This window comes from Colossoma macropomum, unplaced genomic scaffold (genome assembly GCF_904425465.1).
Source record: "Colossoma macropomum unplaced genomic scaffold, Colossoma_macropomum, whole genome shotgun sequence".
Lineage (NCBI taxonomy): Eukaryota > Metazoa > Chordata > Actinopteri > Characiformes > Serrasalmidae > Colossoma > Colossoma macropomum.
In genome coordinates, this window is record NW_023494793.1 from 25,755,634 (window position 1) to 25,779,824 (window position 24,191).

The following is a 24,191-nucleotide window of genomic DNA, read 5'->3' on the forward strand; positions in this document are numbered from 1 at the left end:
CCAGGTGCAGGAGCAGACATTGCATGTGTGTGTTGACAACAGTTTGAGAATGGATTCCAGATGAGGCAAGGCGTACCGGAGTATTGTGTTATATGTGTGTGCGTGTCTCTTTACCTTCCCCAGCTGTAGGTCAGAGATGGAGCATGCGTCAATAAAAGCCTGAGCTATGACAGAAAGACAAGCGTCCATGTGATCTGTCTTATCAATGTCAAACACGAACTGGGGGTTCTTCAGAATGTTCACCCAGAAACGCAGAGGCAAACTAGACAGAGAGAAAGAGAGAGAGAGAGAGAGAGGGAGAGAGAGAACATCAGTCAACTTCTCACCACCTCACCAAAAAAGTAATATACACTGGTGTCATAAATACAGTCCCCCTTTGGCCCACATACTCGAAGCTTTTATACTCTCTTGAACTCACTTCAACCCCACCTAAGCCTGATTCTCTGGAACTCTACCTAACCCTAAACCTGAATTTAATTTCTTAACCCTACCTTATCCGAAGCTTGAATCTCTTGAATTCTTCCTAAACGTGGGTCTCTTGAATCCTACTTAAGACCCAGTTTACACCTGGTCACTTCATGTGACCTCATTGTATGAGTATCCTCATTGTATCCTGATAAGATTTTAGCCACATGCATTTACACTTGGTAGTCAAATGCGTCTTTGGTTAGTCGGACTGAAATCTGATTGCTGTGTGGGACGGAAAATGCAAATCTGCTTGTTATGCGGCAACAAATTACCAACTGTTTATTTAGTCATCTTCAGTTTGTTTTGCACAGTAGTGTCTCTCCATACTGCTGTTAAGCATTTTGTTTCATCCTGTGTCTTACCATGCGTCCTCCATGTTTATCGTCCACTGCATGGGAAAGAGTTTCGGTTGTACCCGGCTGTGTCTTGAAGAGATGGATGTGTTTAGCTGCTATAACACGTGGCTCAAATGTATTGCAGACCACCTCCTGAAGTGGCAACCTTACCAAACCATGAATTGCTGGAACCCTACCAAACCCTGAACCTCTGGAACCCTACCATTTTCTGAATTTCTATAACCCTACCAGGCCCTAAGCCAGAATCTCTGGAACCTTAACAAACCACGAATCGCTGGAACCCTACCAAACTGTGAATCTCTGGAACCCTACTAAACCAAGAATCTCTACAACCCTACCAAACCCTGAATCTCTGAAACCCTACCCCTCTCTGAATCTCTATAACCCTACCAAGCCCTAAGCCAGAATCTGTGGAACATTACCAAACTGTGAATCTCTGGAAACCTACCAAACCCTGAATCTCTGGAACCCTACCTAACCCTAAGTCTGAATGTTTGTGATCCCACCTAAGCCTGAGCATGAATCAGATGAGCCCTACCTTAGGCCTAAGCCTGAATTTCGTTAACCCTACCTTACCTAATCCTTTTTCACAGATCTATCATTATCTAAGCTCTCTTAACAAGGCAATTAAATGACTAGCTTCTACGCTTCCTGGCAAAACTGAATGGTCTATACCTGTTGGTCTTCCAGATGTGCAGCGTGTCCAGGTCTGTGATCCCCCGTTTGTCTGCCTGTTCTTCTAGGAAATCAAAAAAATACTTCACGGCCAGTGGGGGCCTTTCTTGCGGGATGCTAAGGATAGCCTGGAAGAGGTCGTCCAGGAACTTTTGAAGTGTTCCCTGTGTAGAGGCAGCAATGAGAAACTGGATTTAAACTCACATTTTATCAATGTCTGAATAAGCATTGCTATTTGGACTGACTTAAAAAAATGGTTTGTACATTATGTTGCATCTTCACCCTCTTGTCTTTCATTTCTTCTAAAATCAAATGCATTTGTAGGTAGTTGGCCCTTTTTTTGCTGCAATAACAGCATCTACTCCTCTTTTAAAAGCTTTCCCCTAAATGCTCAGATTTGATTTCATCCAGCCACAAAAGCAATGCTGAGGTCATGCGCTGACGTTGGCTGATTAGGTCTGGCTTGCAAAACGGTGTTCCAATTCATCCCAGCACTGTTTGAAGGTGCTTCATCACTGTAGAAAACATGTTCCCACTGCTCCACTGCCTAATGGTAGGGTCTAGTCAAAGCTTGGCTTTGTGCATGATGGTGCAGCTGCTCCAAAGTGTCTCATTCTGCTGCCAATACTTTTCTATGGAGATTGAACGGCTGTGTATGTGCAATTGAACACTGTGTCAGTAATGTGTTTGTGTGCCTTCACTAGCCGAATCCACTTGTTAGAAGGAGTTTCTGAACCACTTTTCGACCAACAGTGTATTTGAAACATCCTCCCACTTCCAGAAATTGTTTGTGTCTATAGCATGAGTATCTGCCCAAGTGATCTGCCTTAATATCTCTGTAAAACAGACATATTCAATCTTACTGAATTTAATCCTTCTTGAATCTTACCTTAGTGGAAAGTAGACGTGTCAGGTAAATCTCAGGCAACACCTTCTTCCTGTGACTGTGCCTATGAGACTTCTTGGTTTCCGCGAGTTCATCGTGCGGTGGGACCTGCGTCCGTCATAAGACAGTGAAGATAGGTAAGTAAAGATGCTAAGAATTGTGGGTAAATGAATAATAAACTGAGAATGATGACCAGAGCCAGTTAATGAGAAGCCTGGCCACTTCCCATTTCCCCTTTTATATTAAAAACATGACTGCAAAATAGCAGAGGGCACCTGCGAGCAAGTCCTAAATGAATGGGGCTGAATGGCGCTAACAGCTAAAAACGAAAAGTTAAAAAACTAGATAGTTTCTTATGACTTGCCCAGAACTTTCCTTTAAATTTAGAAAATAGAAGGATGTATTTCACTAAAAAGTGAAGGAAACTTGCTGGTATGTTTCCTTTTTTCTACAGCAAACAAGTTTTGGGCAGCAGGATGCAACATTACTGCTACTGAGTGCTTATTGGTTGGCAAGCGGAGCCGCTCATTGGCTGTTCGCGCTCTATGACTTCATGAACTCCTATAACTCGAGTTCAAAAGCTCGTTTTAGTGTTCAGGAAATGATTGTAATCCTTAACATTAAAAATGTTTTTTTTTTACCCGATTTTCTCCCCAATTTAGTCATCTCCAATTCAACCCGCTAGTTAGGACTCCCCTAATCACACGATGCTATCAACGCTAGGAGGGTGAAGGCTAACACAGACTTCCTCCGAGACCTGTGAAGCCAACCACTGCTTCTTTTCGAACTGCCACTCACGCAACCTCATTGGACAGCCGAACGCGCTCGGAGGAAAGCGCCAACCGCCAGATCTGTTACGTCAGCTAACAGACGCCTGCGCTGACTAGCATCGCGCTGAGTGATGGGGGGAGAAGGAGGGGCCATCCTACCCACCCAGAGAGAGCGAGGCCAATTGTGCTCTCTCGGACTCCCGGCTACGGATGGCTGTAGCATCACCAGGGATCGAACTCGCGATTTCCTGATGATAGGGCCAACGCTTAGACGGTTGCACCACTCGGGAGCCCCCGACATTAAAAATGTTTGAGTATTTATAAACTGATTTTGCTCAAATGCTCCTTCTTAACCCATTCATTTTGGACTCGCTCGGGAGCGCCCTCTAGCATTGAAGAAACCTGAAAGACATTACAGAATGGTACTTCTCCTCTCTACAAGTTCTCTGGTGATGACTTTTAGTAGAGCTGTTTAGTGTAGTAACTTTTCAGCTTATGACTTTGAGTTCAATGAAAGGAAACTGGGAAATAAGAAAGTGTGTTATTGAAGTGCTAGCATGATTTTAAAAAGATTTTTTCTGATGCAAAAAGATTTGAGGCAAATTCATGATGTCAGTTGAAAGTGAACTGAATCTTACAAACTATTGTTACATTAGTCAAAGCATAGTCTACTAAGTCTGTCTCTCTCCCGTCTTTCTCTCTCCCTCCTTGTCATCGCTCTGAAGATTGCAATTACACAGCAGTACCTCAAGGCTTTGTGGAAAACCTGCATAATCAACCACAGACCTCAATAATACTGTGTGTGTATACGTGTGTGTAAGCGAGAGAAAAACACTTACCAGATGAACATACTTCTCCGTGTCCAAGTCTTTAGCTGCACAGAGAAAAGTGCAATTACTCAGTAAGCCAGACTTAAGACATAGAGACAATGATAGAAAAGAAAGAATATAATTAAAGGAGAGAAAGTAAAATGCTAAAATGAGGGGAAGGTTAATGACAGAAAAGCTGAGGAGTCCATGTGCGTCGGTGTTTCATGTGTGTGCGTGCGTTAACGAGGTCAAGAGAGGAGACACGCTGATTGGTAGTGGAGCCGGTCTAATGAGCTTTAGTACCTCACCATGATTACAACAGACATTGACTTTCTCTGGTTTACAAACATTACCAAACAAGAGCAGATTTTTGTATGTAGCCTCATTATGAGGTGTGTGTGTTTGTCTGTGTCGGTCTGGCCTTCAGGAATTTAGTGCTTCCTTTGTTTAGATTTATTCAAAGCTGGAAAAGTGACATATATTAGTGTGTGTGCATCCACTACGGTTAAATACTTATACTTGTCATATTTATAACTGCTGATATTTTATTCAATAATAACTTATACAATGTGGACTGAAATACTATAATTTAGACCCCAGAAAACATTGTAAGATAATTTTTTAATATTTCAAGTTCTTCAGGAATATGAAGCTGAAATATATATTGTAATTACCCATTACAACACTGCAACCCAACCAAACCCTGAATCTCTGGAAACCTAAAAAATCCTTAATTTCTGAAACCCTGCAAAACCATAAACGTGAACCTCTGGAACCCAACAAAACCCTGAATCTCTGGAAACCTGGCAACCCCTTAACCTCTGGAATCCTGCCAAACCCTAAACCTGAATCTCTGGAACCCTCTCAAACCCTAAACCTGTATCTCTGGAACCCTCTCAAACCCTAAACCTGTATCTCTGGAACCCTCTCAAACCCTAAACCTGAATCTCTGAAATCCTCTCAAACCCTAAACCTGAATCTCTGGAACCCTCTCAAACCCTAAACCTGAATCTCTGAAATCCTCTCAAACCCTAAACCTGTATCTCTGGAACCGTCTCAAACCCTAAACCTGAATCTCTGGAACCCTCTCAAACCCTAAACCTGAATCTCTAAAATCCTCTCACACCCTAAACCTGAATTTCTGAAATCCTCTCAAACCCTAAATCTGTATCCCTGGAACCCTCTCAAACCCTAAACCTGAATCACTGGAACCCTACCAAACCCTGAATCTCGGGAAACCTGGCAAACCCTTAATCTCTGGAACACTACTAAACCCTGAATCTCTGGAACCCTACAAAATCCTTAATCTCTGGAACCCTACCAAACCCTAAACCTGAATCTCCTGAACCTTAACTAACACTAATACTGAATCTTATTCTCATTGCTTTACACAGATATGTAAGTAAAACACTACACTCCAACTGAAATAACAGCACAATTACAAACAGGAGCAAGCCAAAGCGCTTCTAGGCACATGCTAGCCTAAACAAATATGTTTTTAATCTAGATTTAAAACACATATCAAGCGTGCATTCCTACAATTCTGTGAATTTCTATTACAGAGTTTAGAAGCAATATAAGAAAATGTTCTTCCACCAACTGAGCTGTGAGAGACCCTTGGAGTTTGCAGTAAGCCTGCCTCAGCGGAGTGAAGTGATCTAAATGGACTACAACGTTTTGCTGGATTTGGATCTATATTTTAGGGATAGCATACGTCTTATTTTGGACATTTTCCATAAGTAATAAAATGCAGTCTTTGAGATATTTCTGATATAGGACTAGAAATGTAGCCACTACTATGTGTAATGTAATGTGAAATAAAGAAGTAATCTCTGTTTGAAAAAGCAGGTGAGGAAGAAGTTATGAGTCAGCAGAGCACATCCATCCAGCTGGACCTGACAGCGACATACACATATGCAGTCATGGTCATTACCTCTGCCCAGTGTGTTCTCTCTCTTGTCTTTCATGCTCATGGCAAGTGACGCCCCCTCAGGAATCTGTACAGGGTGAAAGGACAAAAGGTTAAAGTTCATAAGGGCGGGAGACATTGCGCTCCACTCAAGTGAGAAAGCACTCATTAAGTTGAAGAAGTTTACACACTGGGTAACGAGTTGGACAGCTTTTTCACTGAACCAACACTGCATGCATGGACACCCACATACACAACAGACCATTCACAGCTCGTTCTCTGTGGCAGCTCTCAAGGTAAACAGTCACGCCGCTAAGAGCGCTAAGGTCACGACTGTTTACACACACATTCTCTCGTTCAATCTTGTCCTCCCTCTGTTTCTTTTTGTCTCCCGCTTCACGCTGGGAGGAGATCTGAGAGGGCTTAAATCTGAAAACTGACATTTATTGTGGCTGACACACACACCTTGTAGTGAAACACGGTGTTGAGCTTCTTCCTGCCGTCTTCCATTACAGAGGTGTTATCCAGATCCTGAAGAATTCTGCTGCTGCAGCCGCCCCCAGGAAACCACTCTGGGGGGGAAATGAGAAAATTACAATGGTTTTCAAAGACGCCGTAAAACTCTGTATTGGCCGTTGAATACCTTTGCAAATGCCTTTTGTTATTGCCTTTAAGTCTCCTCACAAAGTAGGCAACTCGCTCCTTGTTCTTACAATGGGCACAATAAACTCACTCAAACACTTTTATCTGAAATTACATAACTCTTCTCAAAACAAGTGCCGGGAAACATCCTGAAATTCATGGCCAAAAGATAACATTTAATAAAAGTTACATTTATGGAAGTTACAGAACTTGGCCACCAGCTACTATGACTAATTTTGCACCACAGATAACATATTTCTTTGTTACTATTTTTTAATGTTTTTAAATTTGTTTTTATGTCTCTAAAGCACTTTGAACTACCCTTGTCTAGACTTTGTACTTTCTTTTAATTATTTGTTTTATTTCTTTAAGCAATTGCAGTTTGTATCTTTTTAGGACTTTTATTATCTTGAAAGCTGAATGCTAGCACTGTGATCCCAAGGACTGATTAATATCTTAGAGGTTATATTTTACTTGGAAGAATAACTTGATCATCTTTCTGGCTTAGTGCTGGAAAAGGCCCAATTATAAGGTATCAGTGCATTGATTATATTAGGTTTAATTCAACTCTCAACTTTCAATAGTTCAACTCTTTTGGAGGGTAAATGCTAACACTCTTCTCTCAAAGACTGCTTCATATTTTAGAGGTTTTGTGTGTTGCTTCAAAGTATAATCTTGTTATAGCTGCCGCTCATCTAGTGAAAGCTATAACTCTGTCATCTTCCTCACTCAGGGTGCTGGAAAAGACTTGAGTACAACTGATATCCAAGTTTCAATCAGTTCTCCTGGAGTTTAAATGTTATCCCATGGATTGACTGATATCTTATAGTTGATGATCTTATTTAGGGTGCTGGAAAAGACGTGACTAATACTAACAATTTTACTCTTAATTTTTATTGTTTTTCATTCTTAAGCACTTTGTATTCATTTTCCTGCTGAAACCACACTGAATTGCCTTTGTATATGCCCTGCCTGTATATTTCTGAATAAGTATTTTTACTGCGCACAAATTGCTGAGCACACCCTGATCTGTTTAAACCTTCAGTTCGTTAGCCGTATTTTCATTGGTCAGGCTGTAGCCAGGAGTTCTGTGATGAGTTGTTTGTTTACCTAAGTCAACATCCTCTTCCCGAGGCCACTGGGAGAAGGGCAGGTTTTTATAGAAAGCTTCCAGAATCTTCTCCTTCACCTGACAGATGGTGTCTGTATTCATCACACGCACACTCACCGAGTCCATTCCGAAGCCTTGGAACGACACGTTAATGTTCTGGAACGCATACAACCAACATGTCAGTACAACAAGCAGCTTTAAAGGCTTTACCTCAAGCAAGTTTCAAAATGCTTTCAATAATGTAATCTGTAGGCTACATACTTAGTCAGCATGCCAGCCTCAACTATTATGTTCAAAGCAAAGCTGTAATGAGATACATTCAAGTGTCACAACATTTATCACATGAACTATGAACCAACTTCCTGCAGGCATCACTTGCTGATCAGACATCCTGTCCAGTGCCTTAAGGAAGATGAACACACAGTGTGTCAAGCTGGCATTTTGCTAGACTGGAACTGATGTCATCTTTGAGCATCACCCAGAAGCTCACCAGAGGTTTGGCCTCGATGTTCTCTCTCAGGAGCCACTCCTCGTTCAGGGTATACCGCGCCTTTCCCGTGATAGCATCTATCGAGCCCTTGTTGATCTGTTGTTTGATGGCACACAGGAGGAGGAAGAAAGGCTCACCAACTGTCTCCTGGAAGAAAAACATCATGAGAAGGCTTTAACAAATAGTGCAAAGATGCAAAAAAAAAATAGTGTGAAACTAACCATAATATATTTCAAACTCTAAATGCATTTACATCAAATGGAGACACTTAAAAATTCAGAACTAGGAGTATGTAGTTGACCAGTAGCAGAACAGTTTTCAAAGCAATACCCCTGGCGTTGAGCCCATATCTGTGCTTTAATTGCTTGACTCTTTCTATCTCTCTCCCTCTCCCTCTTCCTCTCACCTTGAGGTAGCTGTACATGCAGATGGACATCCAGTTGGTCAGCATCTTCTCAACGACAGACTCGGTGCGCCGCAGCATCAGCTTGGGGTTCTTGGAGGCCGAGGCGTCAATCAAATCCACCAGCAGCTCCTTCATGATGCTGGTGTAGTACTCCAGTTTACCGTGGAGGGCGATGGTGAGCAGCGAGGCCAGATTACATCTGGACAAACAGATGGGCAGACAGACAGGACACACACACACACACACACACATCAAAAGGTTGCAGAGAGCAAGACAGGAAGGAGAAAAAAAAGAAGAAAGTCATGTTAATCAACAAAACATGGTCATAAAACTAGCAAAATCTCCCTATAGATACAGCCATGAAGGAAAAATGGTTGGAGCTGTTCCACTGACAGTATGAGGTCTTAGCTTTGGAGAGTGGGCGCAGAAGACTCTGGGAATTGTGTCAGTACAATGCTTCTTTTTTTGTGTGTGTGTGTGTGTGTGAATCACAGGACCCAGAGACTGTGGTTGAAACTGGGGACTGAGATTCTTTGAGTCGATTCCAAGCGTCCTTATTACATTTGAATAGCCATGTTGTGACTTCTCTGATGTATATCAGACTACTCCCAGCATGCATCAGGAAATTACAGTGTCCATTCTACTGTAGATATAATTATTTAAATACAGACAATAGAATTATGGGAAGAACCTGCTAGTAATCAAACCTTGTCAATCAGTACAATATATGTCAATCAAACCAAGCACTTCTGAATCAAAGCCTATTTTGCACTTCTGTATTATGACAAAGCAAAGATACGGTTTTCATGAACCACATGAACATTAATCCTTAGAGGGAGTGGCATAACTACAGAAAGACCAGGCAGCGCAATCCCACCAGGTCTCATAACATAGCTTGTCCCCCTTATGTGTCTACATACACAATAATAAAAAGTTGTGATAATAATATACTTTACCCATTAGACCTTTAGGTTAACCATTAGATTAGAATCAACTTGCTTGAGACATTAGCAATAAAGTAAAACTAAAGTAAATAAAGTAAAAAATAAGTTTTTTATATTTATTTTGATGTCAAAAAATTAAAAAATATCTTCTACCTACAAATACCAATGTGGTGATTGAACTGAGGGCTATCATTGGCAATAAATACAATGTCCAAGCGTAAAGAGGTGATCAAAATGACAAATGGCATGTTATTTACATCTAGTTGGATGTTTTTGGGGAGTGCTGTGTGTTATGCTTTTTGGAAGACTTCTTGGCTACCTGTCTCGCACAGCGAAGTCCTTCTGCTGTTCCAGCGCATGAACGAAGGTGATGAGGAAGTGCTTGTTGTTGAGAAGAGTGGAAAACAGAGTAATTCCTTCTTCCATGTTGGGCCTGGCAGTGTTGGAGGGCTGAGAGAGAGAGAAAGAGAGAGGACAATGGGATGTTGAATCACCCGCACTGAGAATTGGGTAAACCAGTCTTTTTTAGAAAGGGCTGAGCCTTTCGAAAACTTCCAGTGTTTTGCAACATCATCTTTAAATCATATTAAGGCAAATGAAGCAACCACAAACAATGACACATAACCCTTATACTCATGCCTCATCTGCCCACTGTGCAAAGCAAAGACGTTAATCTTTGGCTTCAAAAGAGCAAGCGTAACGAATCGCTGCCAAAAGATGTACATGCAAGGCAAGGCCTGTTACGTTAGGCAGCTTTCTGCGGGCGTTCTGCATGATGAGCAATGCTCAATCCAGATAAAATAAGAATGTGAGGAAAAACAAAATGTTTGTTTGTGTTTTCTCCTACAAGATAATGTGCATCTCAAACAATAATTAAAATGAATCTGATAATCTGTTTGAACTGCAGAAATCTCTGGAACGATGCCATGGGAGAAACCACTTTCGGTTTCTTGAAGAAACCTTCAGTGTAGGGTTCTTTAAAGAACTATTTTTTGTAGATCATACGGTATTTTTTTAAGTCTAACTCCTTAAATGGCCAGTGACCACCAGCAGGCCCAAAGTTGCATTACACACTTCTATAACCTAAGAACAGCTCAGCCAGTTTCCACATAAAGTAAAGGTTCATCCAAGCAAAGAAAATGTAGGAAATCTTTATTTTTAAGAGGGTACACTCAATACAGCAAAAGGCCCTATACTAGTGAATGGGTTCGTTCTAAATAAGCCTGTGTAGGTTCTGTAAGAGTTAAAATATTGGATAACACTTCAGTGCTACATAACATTGGCATAACTATGTCATAAACATGTCATAGCAGATGTCATATGCTGTCATGAGTCATGACAGATTTTGCTCATTAATACAGCCAGTAATTGTGATGATCATTGTCATACTGTTTGTCATAACATGCTATAATTTTTGTTGTCATGACAACTTGTCACATGCTAATTTATGTGTACTCTAGTGTACTCTCGTTAGCTGTCATGACATCAACCATTATGACATATGACAATTAAGATAACCTTAGTACCTTGACAGCATGTGACATCTGCCATTACATGTTTATGGCATGGTTATGTCAATGTTATGCATCAAGGGTCAAGTAAAGTGTTTCCAAATTTTCATCATAAAATAGCAAAATTCGATGACTCCAAAGCCCATCAGTTGCTAGAACGATGTACACCAGAGAAATATATGTCAGATTGATAGATGAAAGGTATGTCTGCAAGCTCCCAAAACCTCAAGCCTTAATCGTTTTAATTCCTCTCGCTCCGTTTGACCCAGTGAACGGAGTTGCGTTGTGAACATGGTAAGAGTTTAACAGAGCTGTAATTGAGTGGTCCCCATGGATGTTTTCCATATGCTCACATTGACAGAAACGGAGCGAGAGTGAAACAAAGACGGATGTGGGCGTGAAGATTTATGCTCGGTGCTGTGAATTAAAAAAACTGGTATGCTTCCTTTAAAGACGATCCGCTGCGTAAAAACACTTCATCACTGTTAAAGATGATCCCCCCTGTCTCCTGACCTGAAATCTGTGTGTAACACACACGAATGCATGCATGGATACACGCGCACACACACAGGCTGCGTGCAGAGGCGTACATTAATCATGGCATAATGGGGTACTGTGTCACATGACAGCCGTTTCTCCAACAGTTCATTATCTCCAAAAGTTAACTTTGCAAGAGTATTCCCTTCTGCAGCAGCTCAGGGAAAAACTGCTGAAACCTACAAACGCAGCAGCATTACATTCATGCAATGCATGTATGAGAGACTATTGTGTGCCTTACCTGCCAGTCTTGCAGTAGAGGGTGAGTTTCAGGCAGAGCTCTCGGTCCCTGAGGGTCATTTTCATACACCGGCTGAACCAGGCTCCTCTCGTAGTCTGAACACATCTACATACACACACAGGAACATAATGATTCACTGATTAATGTGTTAATATTTATAACAAATACATAATTATACAACAGACAGCTCCGGCCCTAAATCTGATTGGCTGAGGAACATTTGAAGCCATTGTAAAATACTCTATAAACGCACAACTATGACCGCCTCAAAGCAACTAAATTCTGTATTGCGCCAACTCACTACATACTATAGTGAATGGACTGGTATGCTGCTCATATGGACCACCAAGTGTACTGAACCTGGCTTTTGTTTAAACTGAGAAATTGACAGTTTGTTATCTTAACAACTACACTAAAAGACAGCAAGCTAAACAGACAAAGATGACCAACAATCTTTGAATTGAAGTATTTACTGAAGGATTGAAGTATTTACTGAAGGATTCACTCTCAAATTGCAAAATATAAAGTAAAGAACTGCCTGCCAAATGCCTGTTCTTCCACCCGACCTGAGCCTGAGAGGGCCAGACAAAATATTTTTATATATATATATATATATATATATATATATATATATATACTTTAAGGAATATATTATACTTTAAGGAATATGCCTATGTAAATTTGGCATGATCTCACAAATGTGATTGAGTGTTTTAAGCTTTTCTGTAAGTAGCAGCAGTAGCGTGAGAAACTTCTGTGCTGCAGGGTTAGCAGTTGATCAGGGGAAGGTAAATTCCACCATAATATACTAATACTAAATATATGAATATCCATAAGAATACACAGATGAGAAAAATACCAGTTTATCCCAGCAAGGCATTTTCTGTCAATCAACTCATGTGCTAAGCTCTGTAAAACCTTGCCTGCGCTAATCCATCTGTTACCGCATGTAAGAGGGTTTGGGTTTCAAATTCAGCAGGACGTATTTTATGCTCATGAAGACTTCAGATGCAAAGCCTCTCGTGGCTTATTGCTTCATTATCAATATAAACATATAGTCAATTACATATTTTATGAATGTCATAAAAACTAATCCTTTAGAAGAAGGAAGAAAACATTCTTTAATGTACATTAATGTAAAGAGAGTCCAGTCGTCGTAAGATGTTCACGCAATGTAAGGAGTAGTCGAGTAGGGCGAGAGTGAGGAAACAATAAAAAATGAGCAGAGAGAAAGCAGAGAAAGCAGAGGGAGTAGAGAGGAGAAGGGAGGGAAAGGGATGGAACGAGGGGGAGTGGAAGAGAGAGGCGAAGGAGGATTGTGTTGCAGGGAGTTTAATATCCCAGTAGACTGGCTGGGGAAAGAGAGCTGAGGTCACAATAAAAGTATTTATGTTTCTATTCAGGCTACTTTTCAACACCCAACATGTACACACAGACACACACACAGCGTGTTTCCATCCCCTTACAAAACATTTGCTACTACAGGCTTTGGCCTACTTACATTCTACTTACAACGAGACCACCACGGTCAGTGTGTGTGTGTGCGTGCGCGCGCGTGTGTGTGTGTGTTTTGGGTGTATCCTTGGTTTTCTTGTCTGGGTTCCCACTATTGTTCAGACAGTGCTGATGGAAATTATAATGCTTGTGGCTTTCAACACAGAGAAAAGACACACAAACGTAGCTTGTACCTTTGGGGAAAAAACCCTAACACCATACAGACTGAAGCACACACACATGCATGCACATATGCACAGTTTTTTTTCCTTTAATATGAAACATTCATCTGGAAACAGATCTGTGTTTTGTGCTGAAAAACATGCTCAGGACCATTACCACACTAATATTACATTTATATGCAGTACTCTGCTAATATTACACAACGTTGCTGTCCAAAAAACATGTATCTCTAAAAGAGTCATTTTACAGGAGAAGGCAAAAAACGTCTATAACTTTAATGTGTCCTTGTAAAGAGGTGTTTTTAGAACATATCTAAGTGATTTTAGAGCATATCTATTGCTCTATGCATCATGAATTTTTTACACAAATAATTAAAAATTGACAAAAATCAAAATACATGTTTTTTTGTTTTTTTTTGACAGGAACAATATGTTACATTCAAGTCAAGTCAAGAGGCTTTTATTGTCATTCCATCTATGTGCAAGTACACAGTGGAGTGAAATTACGTTCCTCCAGGAACAACAAGGTGCAACAAGGAACAAAAAGTACAAAGTGCGAACGTGCAGACATAAGTGTGCCAACAGAAAATTAAGCTAGAAACAATACAATAAATATGATAAATTAAACAGACATTAGACACAGTAAACAGACAGGACAGTGCAGCGCTGACACAGCAATCATTTCTGAGCATGAGTTAGTGGAATAAGGTGCAGAGATATTTAACATGCTGTGATCTGCGAGTTTACACAGTCGGATAACATACGTGAGCACAGCAGTTACTCAGGTAGTAAAACAGTGTAAAGCACAGTATTAGCAGATTAGTGCAATAGTGCATCAAAAGAGGTGGGTGTGTGTGTGTTTGGGGGGGGGGTTTAGGTCAGTCCTTGTGAATTTAAAAACCTGATTGCTTGAGGAACAAACCTGTTGCAGAGTCTGGCAGTGATGGCACGGATGCTCCGGTACCTTCTGCCAGACGTCAGCAGTGAAAAAAGTCTGTGTGAGGGATGGATGGGGTCGTCCACAATTACTATAATTGTAGAGGAATACAACTGCACTTATATTTAACCAGGGCCTAAACCTAATCCAGAACAGTCCCTGACCTGAAGCATAATCCTAATCCTTTTCTTGACCTATGGCCTTACATAATTATAACTCCAAACGTATTCAATTACTTTAACCAAAGAAATAAATCATACACACTTGGTCCAGTCATTGCATGTTGGGATGTTACTCATATAGCAGTGTTTTTTACACCTATTTTTCAAAATGTTTGCATAATTAAGTCATTAAGATGTAAACAAAGCCATTCAGAGTGACTCCTTCCTAAAGAAACTCATGTCAGAATTGTTCATAGCAGTGGTGACAGGAACCAGACATCCAAAGAGTTTAATGCCTCTTAAAGCTACATCACAGAAAGATATTACACGAAACAGTAACACAATACACTCCCTCATGTCTGAGTGATCGCCTGTTTCATTATAGTTTTGAGATAAGGTTTTGACTTAAACATCCAGTATCCTGTAAAGGCTGAGAGGTACATTCAGGGCACTGTAAGGCAAAATGGTTCCCAAAGAAATTGTATTTTTCAGATTTACTTCTATTTATAATTTTTAAATTTACATACAGTAATTCAGAATATGTATGTGGATTCTCTGATCCTTTAGGATAGTAAATAAAATGGTTATATCTGTGTTGTACCCCTGGTTCCTTTCACTACCACTGTGAAGACAGTAAATGTCTCTACAGTGCAGCACTTCACATCAAACCACTCTGAATGACACTGTTTACATCTCAACGATTGAATTATGCTGACATCTTGAAAAATTCCCATTTCATTCTGCTCTGAAGGGGTTGAGGCAAGAAACAGCTGGAAGTGTGCTGGGCAGTGAGTCCCCAGGATCAGGACTAAGAAACGTCACATAGGGCTCACATGTACCCAAATACAAGTACACATATATGCCCTCACATACTTTGTGTTAGCTCTTACCTTCGGGAAAAAGGTGCGAGTTACAAACTGTTTGTACTCGAGGAAGGGGATGCCCTGGCTGCGGTTCAGCTCTTTAGTCAGGTCAGTCATGTCCGTCTGCAGCTCCGCAAACCCTGTTACACAAACACACAGAAACACACCTTCTTCGTCACTGACATAAGATCACACATGTATACATCCAATGTGTATATCTATTATTTTTCAAAAGTTTGAAATCACTCTTTTCATTAATATAAAACCAATTTTGCAGTTATATGTATAAAATGATTATATAAGATGTTAATACTCTACAACTTCACAGGCTTCAACTAATTAGTAAGAAGCAATAAAAATAAAATGTTATATGTGTCCAGAATTCCTTACTGATAAAGCTGCATAAGATTTAGAATGAGGTTTTCATTGAATAACTAATTGATGTTCCTGAAAAATTTTAAATATTGACTAAAACGTCTTCAAATAGCTTCTTGGTGACTAAGGCATTTCAGTCTAAACTGTATGAGCTATTAATGAATAAAATAACAGCAACCATTAACACATTTAAAATTGCACACACTTTTTCTTCTAATTCACAGCAAAATACATGACATAGGATTCTAGAAATGTTACTTTTGAACATCATCCAATTTCCCTGACCAATAAAACTTCACCCAACTCAACCCCGATGATTTATCTGCTCAAATCACACAGCTTTCAGTATGAACGCTAATTCATTTGCTCATAAGAGTAATTTATGTTAATGTTTTATTAGCTTGTATGCGTAGTTCATTTTCCAAGTCAGCTGCCTGTCTATAAATTTATGGCTACATTATTATGAAAAGAAAACCAGAAGTACTTTGGGCTGATGTAATTGAATGAGCATGAATTAATCTTACATTACACACACAATATACATTATGTGGAAACTTGTGGTTTGTTCGATGTGGAGAAAAAGAAAAAGGAAAAACAAATATGAAGTTAACGCGACCACAAACCAATGGAACGTGGTGTTTGTGAGCATGTGTGTATTTTCTCGCCAGAGATTTCCAAATCTTTTCCAATAAATTCTCCCCAAGCTCTTTATCCTGTGCATATATCCAACTCGGTAAAGACGGCCTGCTAAAATAAGAAACTCAGATGTCTATACCATGTGTGGTGTATGTGTTCACAGCTAAACAAAACAGCCAACAGGGCTCTTCGTGATTTACCTAGCTAAAGTCTTACAGCATCTGCGATAGATACTGAATTAAAGTCAATAAGCAAACACAAACACAATGCATTACAGCTCAAAAGCTGAAGAAGAAAAACTATCAAACAGCCAAGTCAGCTATATTGATCAGAAAACACTCACACACTTACTCAACTGTGTAGGCAGAGCTGTTTTGATTCAGTTTCCATGAGCACAGTAATAAGTTGGGTCCTTTGGGGTGATCTTAGGCCAGTTTGGGCTTCTCTCTCAGAAAACTGAGTCTGACACAATTTCCCACCCTTACCCCAAATACAGTCCATCAGCCAAGACATGCTTTGTGTCTGAAGTTTACCCCCTTAAGGCCTTGGTGTACTTTCAGTGAAACAAAGCTAACGTGGGTTGCTAGAAGTATGCGGTTTCATCTTTGAACGATGGCACACCTCTTTGGCTACGTTCACACTGCAGGTAAAAGTGGCCACAAATCTGATCTAATTCTTCATATGTGACACAGAGTTTTTTTTGTGTGGAAAAAATACACTGAATCAGATGTTTTTAATTCACACTTGTCCTGAAATCCAGTTCACAGCAATGTGACGTCTGTCTGAACAGTCAAATCAGAATTCCTGCAACTTGTACATCAATTCACGTCAATCTTTATCATATTTTTCACATGCAGGAATCATCAAAGCAAATGTTACTATGGTTACATGCTTCACATCTTCCGTTCTGGAGAAGCGAGACAAGCAGATGCAGTGTAAACAAGTAAACAGGAACTTTTTATAAAGAGAGAAGCAAAAAAGTTAAAGGAACCTCACACATTCAGACAGACCTTTTTGGCAGAGTTTGCGTATTAACATTCTTCTCCACCGCAGGTTGGACAGTTGTGTATGTTGGATCAGCGTGCCACATGGATTTTGGGACTGATGTTATGTATAGGTCACATTAAAGCTAATGTGAATGACCACACAACAAAAAACAGATTTTGTCCATCAGTCCAGATACTGGGCTTCCTAAGAAAACAATACATCCTTTACAACTGATACAAAATGCATCAACACGCATCCTAACAAAAACGAAAAAGAGGGATCACATCACTCCCGTTTTAAAAGAACTGCACTGGCTACCTGTATCTTTCAGTCATTTTCTTATATCTTTCAGTCATTTTCTTATATGATTCTAAATTAATGCTTATAATTTCTTGTATTACTGTTCTTCATCACCTGTGTGTAAAGCACTTTGAGCTGCCACCGGCATGAAAAGTGCTATATAAATGAAAATTCTTCTTCTTCTTATTATTATTATTGTTTGGGCAGCACATCCACTTTAGGCCATTTTACCTGCAGTCTTAAAAGCCCTTTGCACCAGACAATTATGGGCATTTTCGCAGTGTGTTTGTCCATGAACAGCAGGCAAAGTCTCTGTGCTGCGGTTGTTCATTTTCGTCACAATTATGTCATATTGTTAAAGAAGATTTAAGGCAAATGTCACCTCCCAATAAAGATACTGAGGTCTTTACTTTGCTGCAGCTACGAGGCTAATGTAGCTAACAACTAATAGAAACTTACAGCCCACCTGTTTGCATTGTGCAAACTGCATGCCTAAATCACCACACACTTGTCTCAAAGTGTTATTAAGTATTCTAAAACAGACTTGTTTTTATGTTTTTGGACACTGCATTACATACTGTTACCTATAAAAAATGGGGGCATAAAAGTATGGACAAAATTCAGCCTTCAGCCTTTTTTAGCCTAATTATGTACATTTGTCCATTTTAGTGCGCCGTACAGTGTCAGAAACCACACAGGCATGTCCAGTTGAGATTACTGAACAACTCAACATGGTTTGAGGAAAGTGTGTGATGATTTAGACATGTAGTTTGCATGATGCAATTTTGTGTACATAACTTGTTTGTACATAACTTGTTAGCTACATTTGCCTCACAGCTCTCGTAAAAGGCAAAATCATGTTGAAACATACATTTATAGACATCAATTTAAAAAAGAAGCAAACTTCAGACACCAAACATGTCTTGGCTGATCGACTACGTCTGGGGTGAGAGGAAGATTGTATAAATTTAATAAAATATCCATCTTATTACTGTGAGTATGTGTGTGTGTGTGTGTGTGTGTGATGCAGAATCAGCAGTGTTGAGAAAGCAAGCGTGGGTGCTCTTCGGGGGGAGAGGACAGGAAGTGAGCGCTCCTCGTATTGTTTTCAACACAGGATGCACAAAAGCGCGTGTTTGTGCGTGTTTGCAGACCCTGTCACCGTGGAAACGTGCCTGACCGGATGGTGGGGGTTAGGAGGGGGTCGAATCACAGAAAAGGGTGAGAAAACACAAGGAGGAGAACAAGTCTCATTATCTTGGACACAGATATACACATCCACAAGGGTGCTTGGGTTTAAGGGGGCCACTAAGTTTCATTTCTATTTTCTACTGACCACACTGGTTCACACCCTGCCTTCTGCTTTCAGTAACCTCATTCTACTGTCCTAAACCCAGACCTCACAATCACAGCACACACGCGAAAGCCTCATAATGGCACCACAAACACGTTGAATTTACTTAATTCAAATACTAATTTACTTGTCACAAACAGTCCCCATTAATTAATATCAACAGAACTGTAAATGAGCTAAAAAGGCTAAATTTCATCTGTTGTTCCTTTATCTGTGGTAAAGAGGCAGTGCATCACTCCATGTTACAGATTTCACATATGTTACATCAACATTATTTCCAAATGTAAATAAATTACATAATAAACTGAAAGACAAAATCATGTATATATACTTTAGTGGGGGACTGAATCAATGAATCATATATTTTGGAAATTAATCAACAAATCATTTGAATCAAGTAAATTCTTTTTTTTTCTTTTTTTGGATTTTCCCCCCAATTTAGTCGTATCCAATTCCACCCACTAGGTAGGACTCCCCCTATCACACGATACCACCAGCGCTACTTAAGCAGAACTAAACACAACAGCACGAGCATGGAGAAATGAGTGAAACAGGCACGTTTTTGGACTGCATCTACTTACTAAGTACACTGTTGCGTTTTTTTTGTGGCAGAAAAGGAAGTGCTGGCATACTGAACAAATGAATGAATAAATGGACAAAAGACAGACAGACAGACAGATGGATGGCTAGCTTGGTGGTTAAGTTATGCTTGCTAGGTTAGCTTTTCCCCAGTTATTAGCATTTGCTTGGATGTTAGTTGTTTGGTCTCGCCCCCCACGTCTCTCAGACTCAAGCCAAGAAAGACCGTGGGTGAACACAGTTTTGTTAAAGCTGTTTGGGCAGGAAAACCACATCAGCCTTGTCACTGGTGAGGGTACTGTTTATGCAATCTTTACTATGCAAGAGTAGGACCTTCGCCTCTATGCCCATATCTCTTGATTAGGTCCATTGTGGAATTCAGGCGTGTGTGCTGACCGTTCACTTCCTCTTTCCCTTGTCATACACACCTCGGCCATGCTCACACACACACACACACACACACACTCTCTCTCTCTCTCTCTCTCTCTCTCTTCCCCCCCCTCTCTCTCTCTCATGTCCTTGGCATCTCTTCTGGTTATAAATCTGTCAAGGCACACTGAGGCCTTCAAACTTGAACATTATACCCCTCGGAACACTAAACACATACAGACACACACACACACACACAGACACACACACACACAGACACACACTTTTCTCTATGCCTTTCTCATCTCTTTCCACTTACGAGCACCGGCTCTTTTTATGAACCGAGTTACGTGCACACACACGTTCATCCACATCTCCTCTGCTCTCTTGTAAACATAAGTGCCTGAAATGAGATTTCCACTCTTTTAAGACTCTCTTCAAGAGCCTGCTTCTACACTTGTGTGTGTGTGTTACCTTTGCGTATCTCCTCTCTGATCTGTGACTCCATTTCCTCCATCTGTAAGAGGGTCTTCTGCCAGTATCGCTCTGCCCTCCGGCTCTTGGTGCAGTATACCACCAGCGCTAGAGAGAGAAATAAGAGTACAATGAGAATATTGGTTTTTCTTTCACTTAAAAAGTGATTTAACTTGATTCACATGTGTATATCATTGCCACATTAAAGGGCCCATCCTACATTTTTCTTGAATGTTTTACTTTTTTTAGTTTTATTTTCACCCTTAAGTCCACTTATGATGTTTGTGTAGGTCTTAATTCATTTTTACATGACAATATTTCAACCCCTCTTTAATCCTTAGAATTAAACTTGCTTTTTATGTAGACACTGTTAAAGTTTCAAAACCTACTGTACACTCATCACTGCTTACAGTCCATATATGGAAACTGAGCTGCAAAAACAGCCCATTTTGAATTCATTTGTTTTTGTGATGTCATGTAACTAGCTCAATTGCATATCCCCATCCATTCGGATGACAGCAGTTAAGCCTGCCCTTTCATGCTGAAGTTATAAAGAGAGTTTCAGCCCAAACTGCACAATACAGGGCAGCCCAACGGAACAGAGCTCATTTACATATACCAGTCTTAAACACACAGTAACAAAAATTCTCAGGGATAAGAGGTTGAAAAATGGGAATGTAAATGACTGTTTTGGCACATATAACCACACAAACAATGTAAGTGTACCTTACAAAAAAATTTAAATTGATAAATGTAGGATAAAACGTAAACAGGTGGAGCTAAACTGCTGTACACTACAAAGGCAGATGTATGCAAATGTGCTGGTTTTTGTATCGTCACAGCTCAGTTTCCAAATATGGACCACATGAGGAGTGAAGGGTATGTTTTGAAACTCTAACAATGTTTACGTGTTTCATCCAACTCTTTTACTAAAAAAAAAGAAGAAAATTGAATAAGGGCCATTTAAAAAAATTACATTACATCAACAAAATTATTGTGCTGATGTAATAGACTTTATTCATGTGGAAACGATGTACACAGCTGAATCAATGCATTACTGTTTTCAGTGTATTACTTCTTGTGTATTGTTTTTGTCCATCTGCTGCGTCAACAAAAGCCCGAGCAGTGGCTCAGGTCCACACTTCCAGTTGACTGTTTTATTCAATGGAGTCTCAAAGATTAAAGACCTACAACAGACACCACAGAGAACAGTGGGGGCTTTGTGTTTGCCAGTGGATGTGTGTGTGCGCCAAATGCCGGGAGAAGCCTTGACCCCTCTGTCCCCCCTTTTATCTCGGCCACATCTGGAGCATCTGTCTCCACAACAACAGACTGTCCATCACACACAGATTCGCACACTTACCCACAGTGCATAGCAGCAGGAGGACACAGCAGACTGCGACGGTGACGATGATGGCCAGTTCACTGCCACCCATCTGAACCACTGCTATCTGTTTATGGAAATTGCCAACATGCACCTGAGAGAGAGAGAGAGAGAGAGTGGGGGAGAAAGAAAGAGAGGGGGGACAAAAACATTAATAAAAATGGTTACTACTATAAAATGCATTTGCACATTATAACACATAGTTTTGCTTTGTTATAATTTATTTGAGAACTGCTTTTAATATGACAAATCGAAAATTCCCCAGCATATTGGCCTAATCCTGACTGTTCACAGCCACAACAGATTGCTTTTAAAACTGCACACAAACCGCACACACAGAATAAAATGAGTGGTGTCACTGAGTGTAAGCAGTTTTGTTTCTGCTTTCTAGAAATTCCTATGTGCAGTCACGACCAAAGCTCCCACGTCTTTGTCCTCCAGAATCACAACCACACTTCTTAAGTAGAGGCATGTTTTTATTTACTTAAGCATCTTAAGACTCTTTAATACTGGTTAACCAGTTTTGTAATTACATATTTGAAGGGCCCAAATCATGAACAACCACATTTTCCTCTTTTTATTTTCTTTAAATTCTGGAATTAATATGTAAGGAAGTAATATATAAACATGTAAACAAGTGTCAAAGCATATCATTCACTACACTTTACTTGTCAAGTAAAATTATCTTAACTCTGGTCAATAAATCTAATATTTCTCCTGTTGAGATTGTTGTAAGCTTATTTTAAGATTATCTTACTTAATTCTAAACATTTTTTACTTGTATTTTAGTAAATTTAAGTAAATTATATACTATATTGGCAAAATGTGCTTGAAACCAGCAAAATTATCTGCCAGTACAGTATAATTTTTCTTAATAAAATCATTTAAAACTGGTAAAAGCGTCTAGAAATAAGCTAGATAATCTTATAAAAAGTGAACAACCATCTCAAAATATGAAATATTACATAAATTGACTAATTTCGCTTGACAAGATACTATTTTTTACCATTCTGTCCACATATGAAAACTATTCTGAAAAACAGCCTGTTTTGAATCCATGGTTTCTGTGATGTCACCAGAACCCTTTTACATATATCCACCTATTCAGCCTACAGCCTAGAGCAGTTTAGCTCCACCCACTCAAACCATTATAAACAGTGTTGTGCTTTTTGAATGAGGCATGAAACAGGACAGTAACAAGAGTAGCCTGTTTAGTTCTGAGTGGTAAAGAGAAGTTATATGTACCAATATTGGTACATATAACCACACAAGTCAACCTGGAAACAGGGAAACAATAATATACAAGAAAAGCAGAATATAGACCCCTTAATTAAATAATGAGGACCATAATAAACTACATGTATATTCCAAAATCTTTCTGAATCAAGTTTGACATTTTTCTGTTTGCTTTGATGTCAAGAAATGATAAAAACATGGCAAAAATATATGGCATGGTTTTCCATTTCTCAAAACATGTATTCATATAACAGCACTGACTGAAAGTTTAGTATCTACACTTTGGACACATTTTCTCTGCTTGTTTCACTGAGATATGAGTGACACATAATTAATATCACATTGCTTCATGCTTTTACTATCACCAGCGATAACTGTGACTTCAAACGGTTAAGAGGCTAATGAACAGTGCAGAAAGCACCGGTTTTCTTCTTTCTGTTTCGGCTCCAACTTCAAGGATTCTCTTGATCCCTCGCCAACAACTGCTCTCTCCCACTCTCTCACACTATCACACACAAATATACACTTTCTCACACATTTATAAATAGCCTCCCCAAAAATGAAGAGTATTAAACAGCAAGCATGAAGCACAAAATATTCTTCCAGAGAGTTTCTCTTCATTGCATGCACAGTCTCTCTAAAAGAGGAACCAGAGGAACTCAAACCTCAGGACAATCTCACAATAACGTGTGTCCATTAAGGCTGTGACTATTGATTACATTAGTAATCAGGTAATGTACTGATTATTTTGCTGATGAATTGAGTAATCAGAACAAAGAAGGTCAAAGAATAAGAATGGACTTAACAATAACAAACCATGCTATTTCAAAGACTCCAAAATAGTTTTCGTAAGGTTCATTTCATTTTTTTAATTATTTATTTTAACTGTGTAATGGTAACAACTTTACTGTCAATACTGTGGCTGAGTGTGGTCTCCATGGGTATAAAACTGAGGCCCAAACCCCACCCGTACCCATGACTTTGAGACCCAATTCGACTAGGCCCGACTGGTACTGCTAAATTTAAGACCTGAAAGTTTTACAGTGCTTTGCTTTGTTACTAAGTGCCTGTGTTGACAGACAGAAAATAAACCAAAAAACTCCTA

At 39.7% G+C, this 24,191-nt stretch overlaps 1 protein-coding gene across 1 annotated transcript in view; it reads right to left on the minus strand.

The window, feature by feature from the left end:
* plxnd1 (plexin D1) overlaps positions 1-24,191 on the minus strand; it is a 104,459-nt gene that overhangs the window by 6,677 nt on the left and 73,591 nt on the right. Inside the window, exons 20-33 of the mRNA XM_036578945.1 lie at positions 21,830-21,944; positions 20,467-20,574; positions 15,420-15,532; positions 11,756-11,860; positions 9,786-9,916; positions 8,523-8,721; positions 8,117-8,263; positions 7,626-7,782; positions 6,339-6,445; positions 5,898-5,961; positions 3,995-4,029; positions 2,389-2,493; positions 1,500-1,663; positions 115-262 (exon numbers count right to left, since the gene is read on the minus strand). Coding sequence (XP_036434838.1) covers positions 115-262; positions 1,500-1,663; positions 2,389-2,493; positions 3,995-4,029; positions 5,898-5,961; positions 6,339-6,445; positions 7,626-7,782; positions 8,117-8,263; positions 8,523-8,721; positions 9,786-9,916; positions 11,756-11,860; positions 15,420-15,532; positions 20,467-20,574; positions 21,830-21,944 — 1,698 coding nt within the window. The remainder of the gene's footprint in view (positions 1-114; positions 263-1,499; positions 1,664-2,388; positions 2,494-3,994; positions 4,030-5,897; positions 5,962-6,338; positions 6,446-7,625; positions 7,783-8,116; positions 8,264-8,522; positions 8,722-9,785; positions 9,917-11,755; positions 11,861-15,419; positions 15,533-20,466; positions 20,575-21,829; positions 21,945-24,191) is intronic.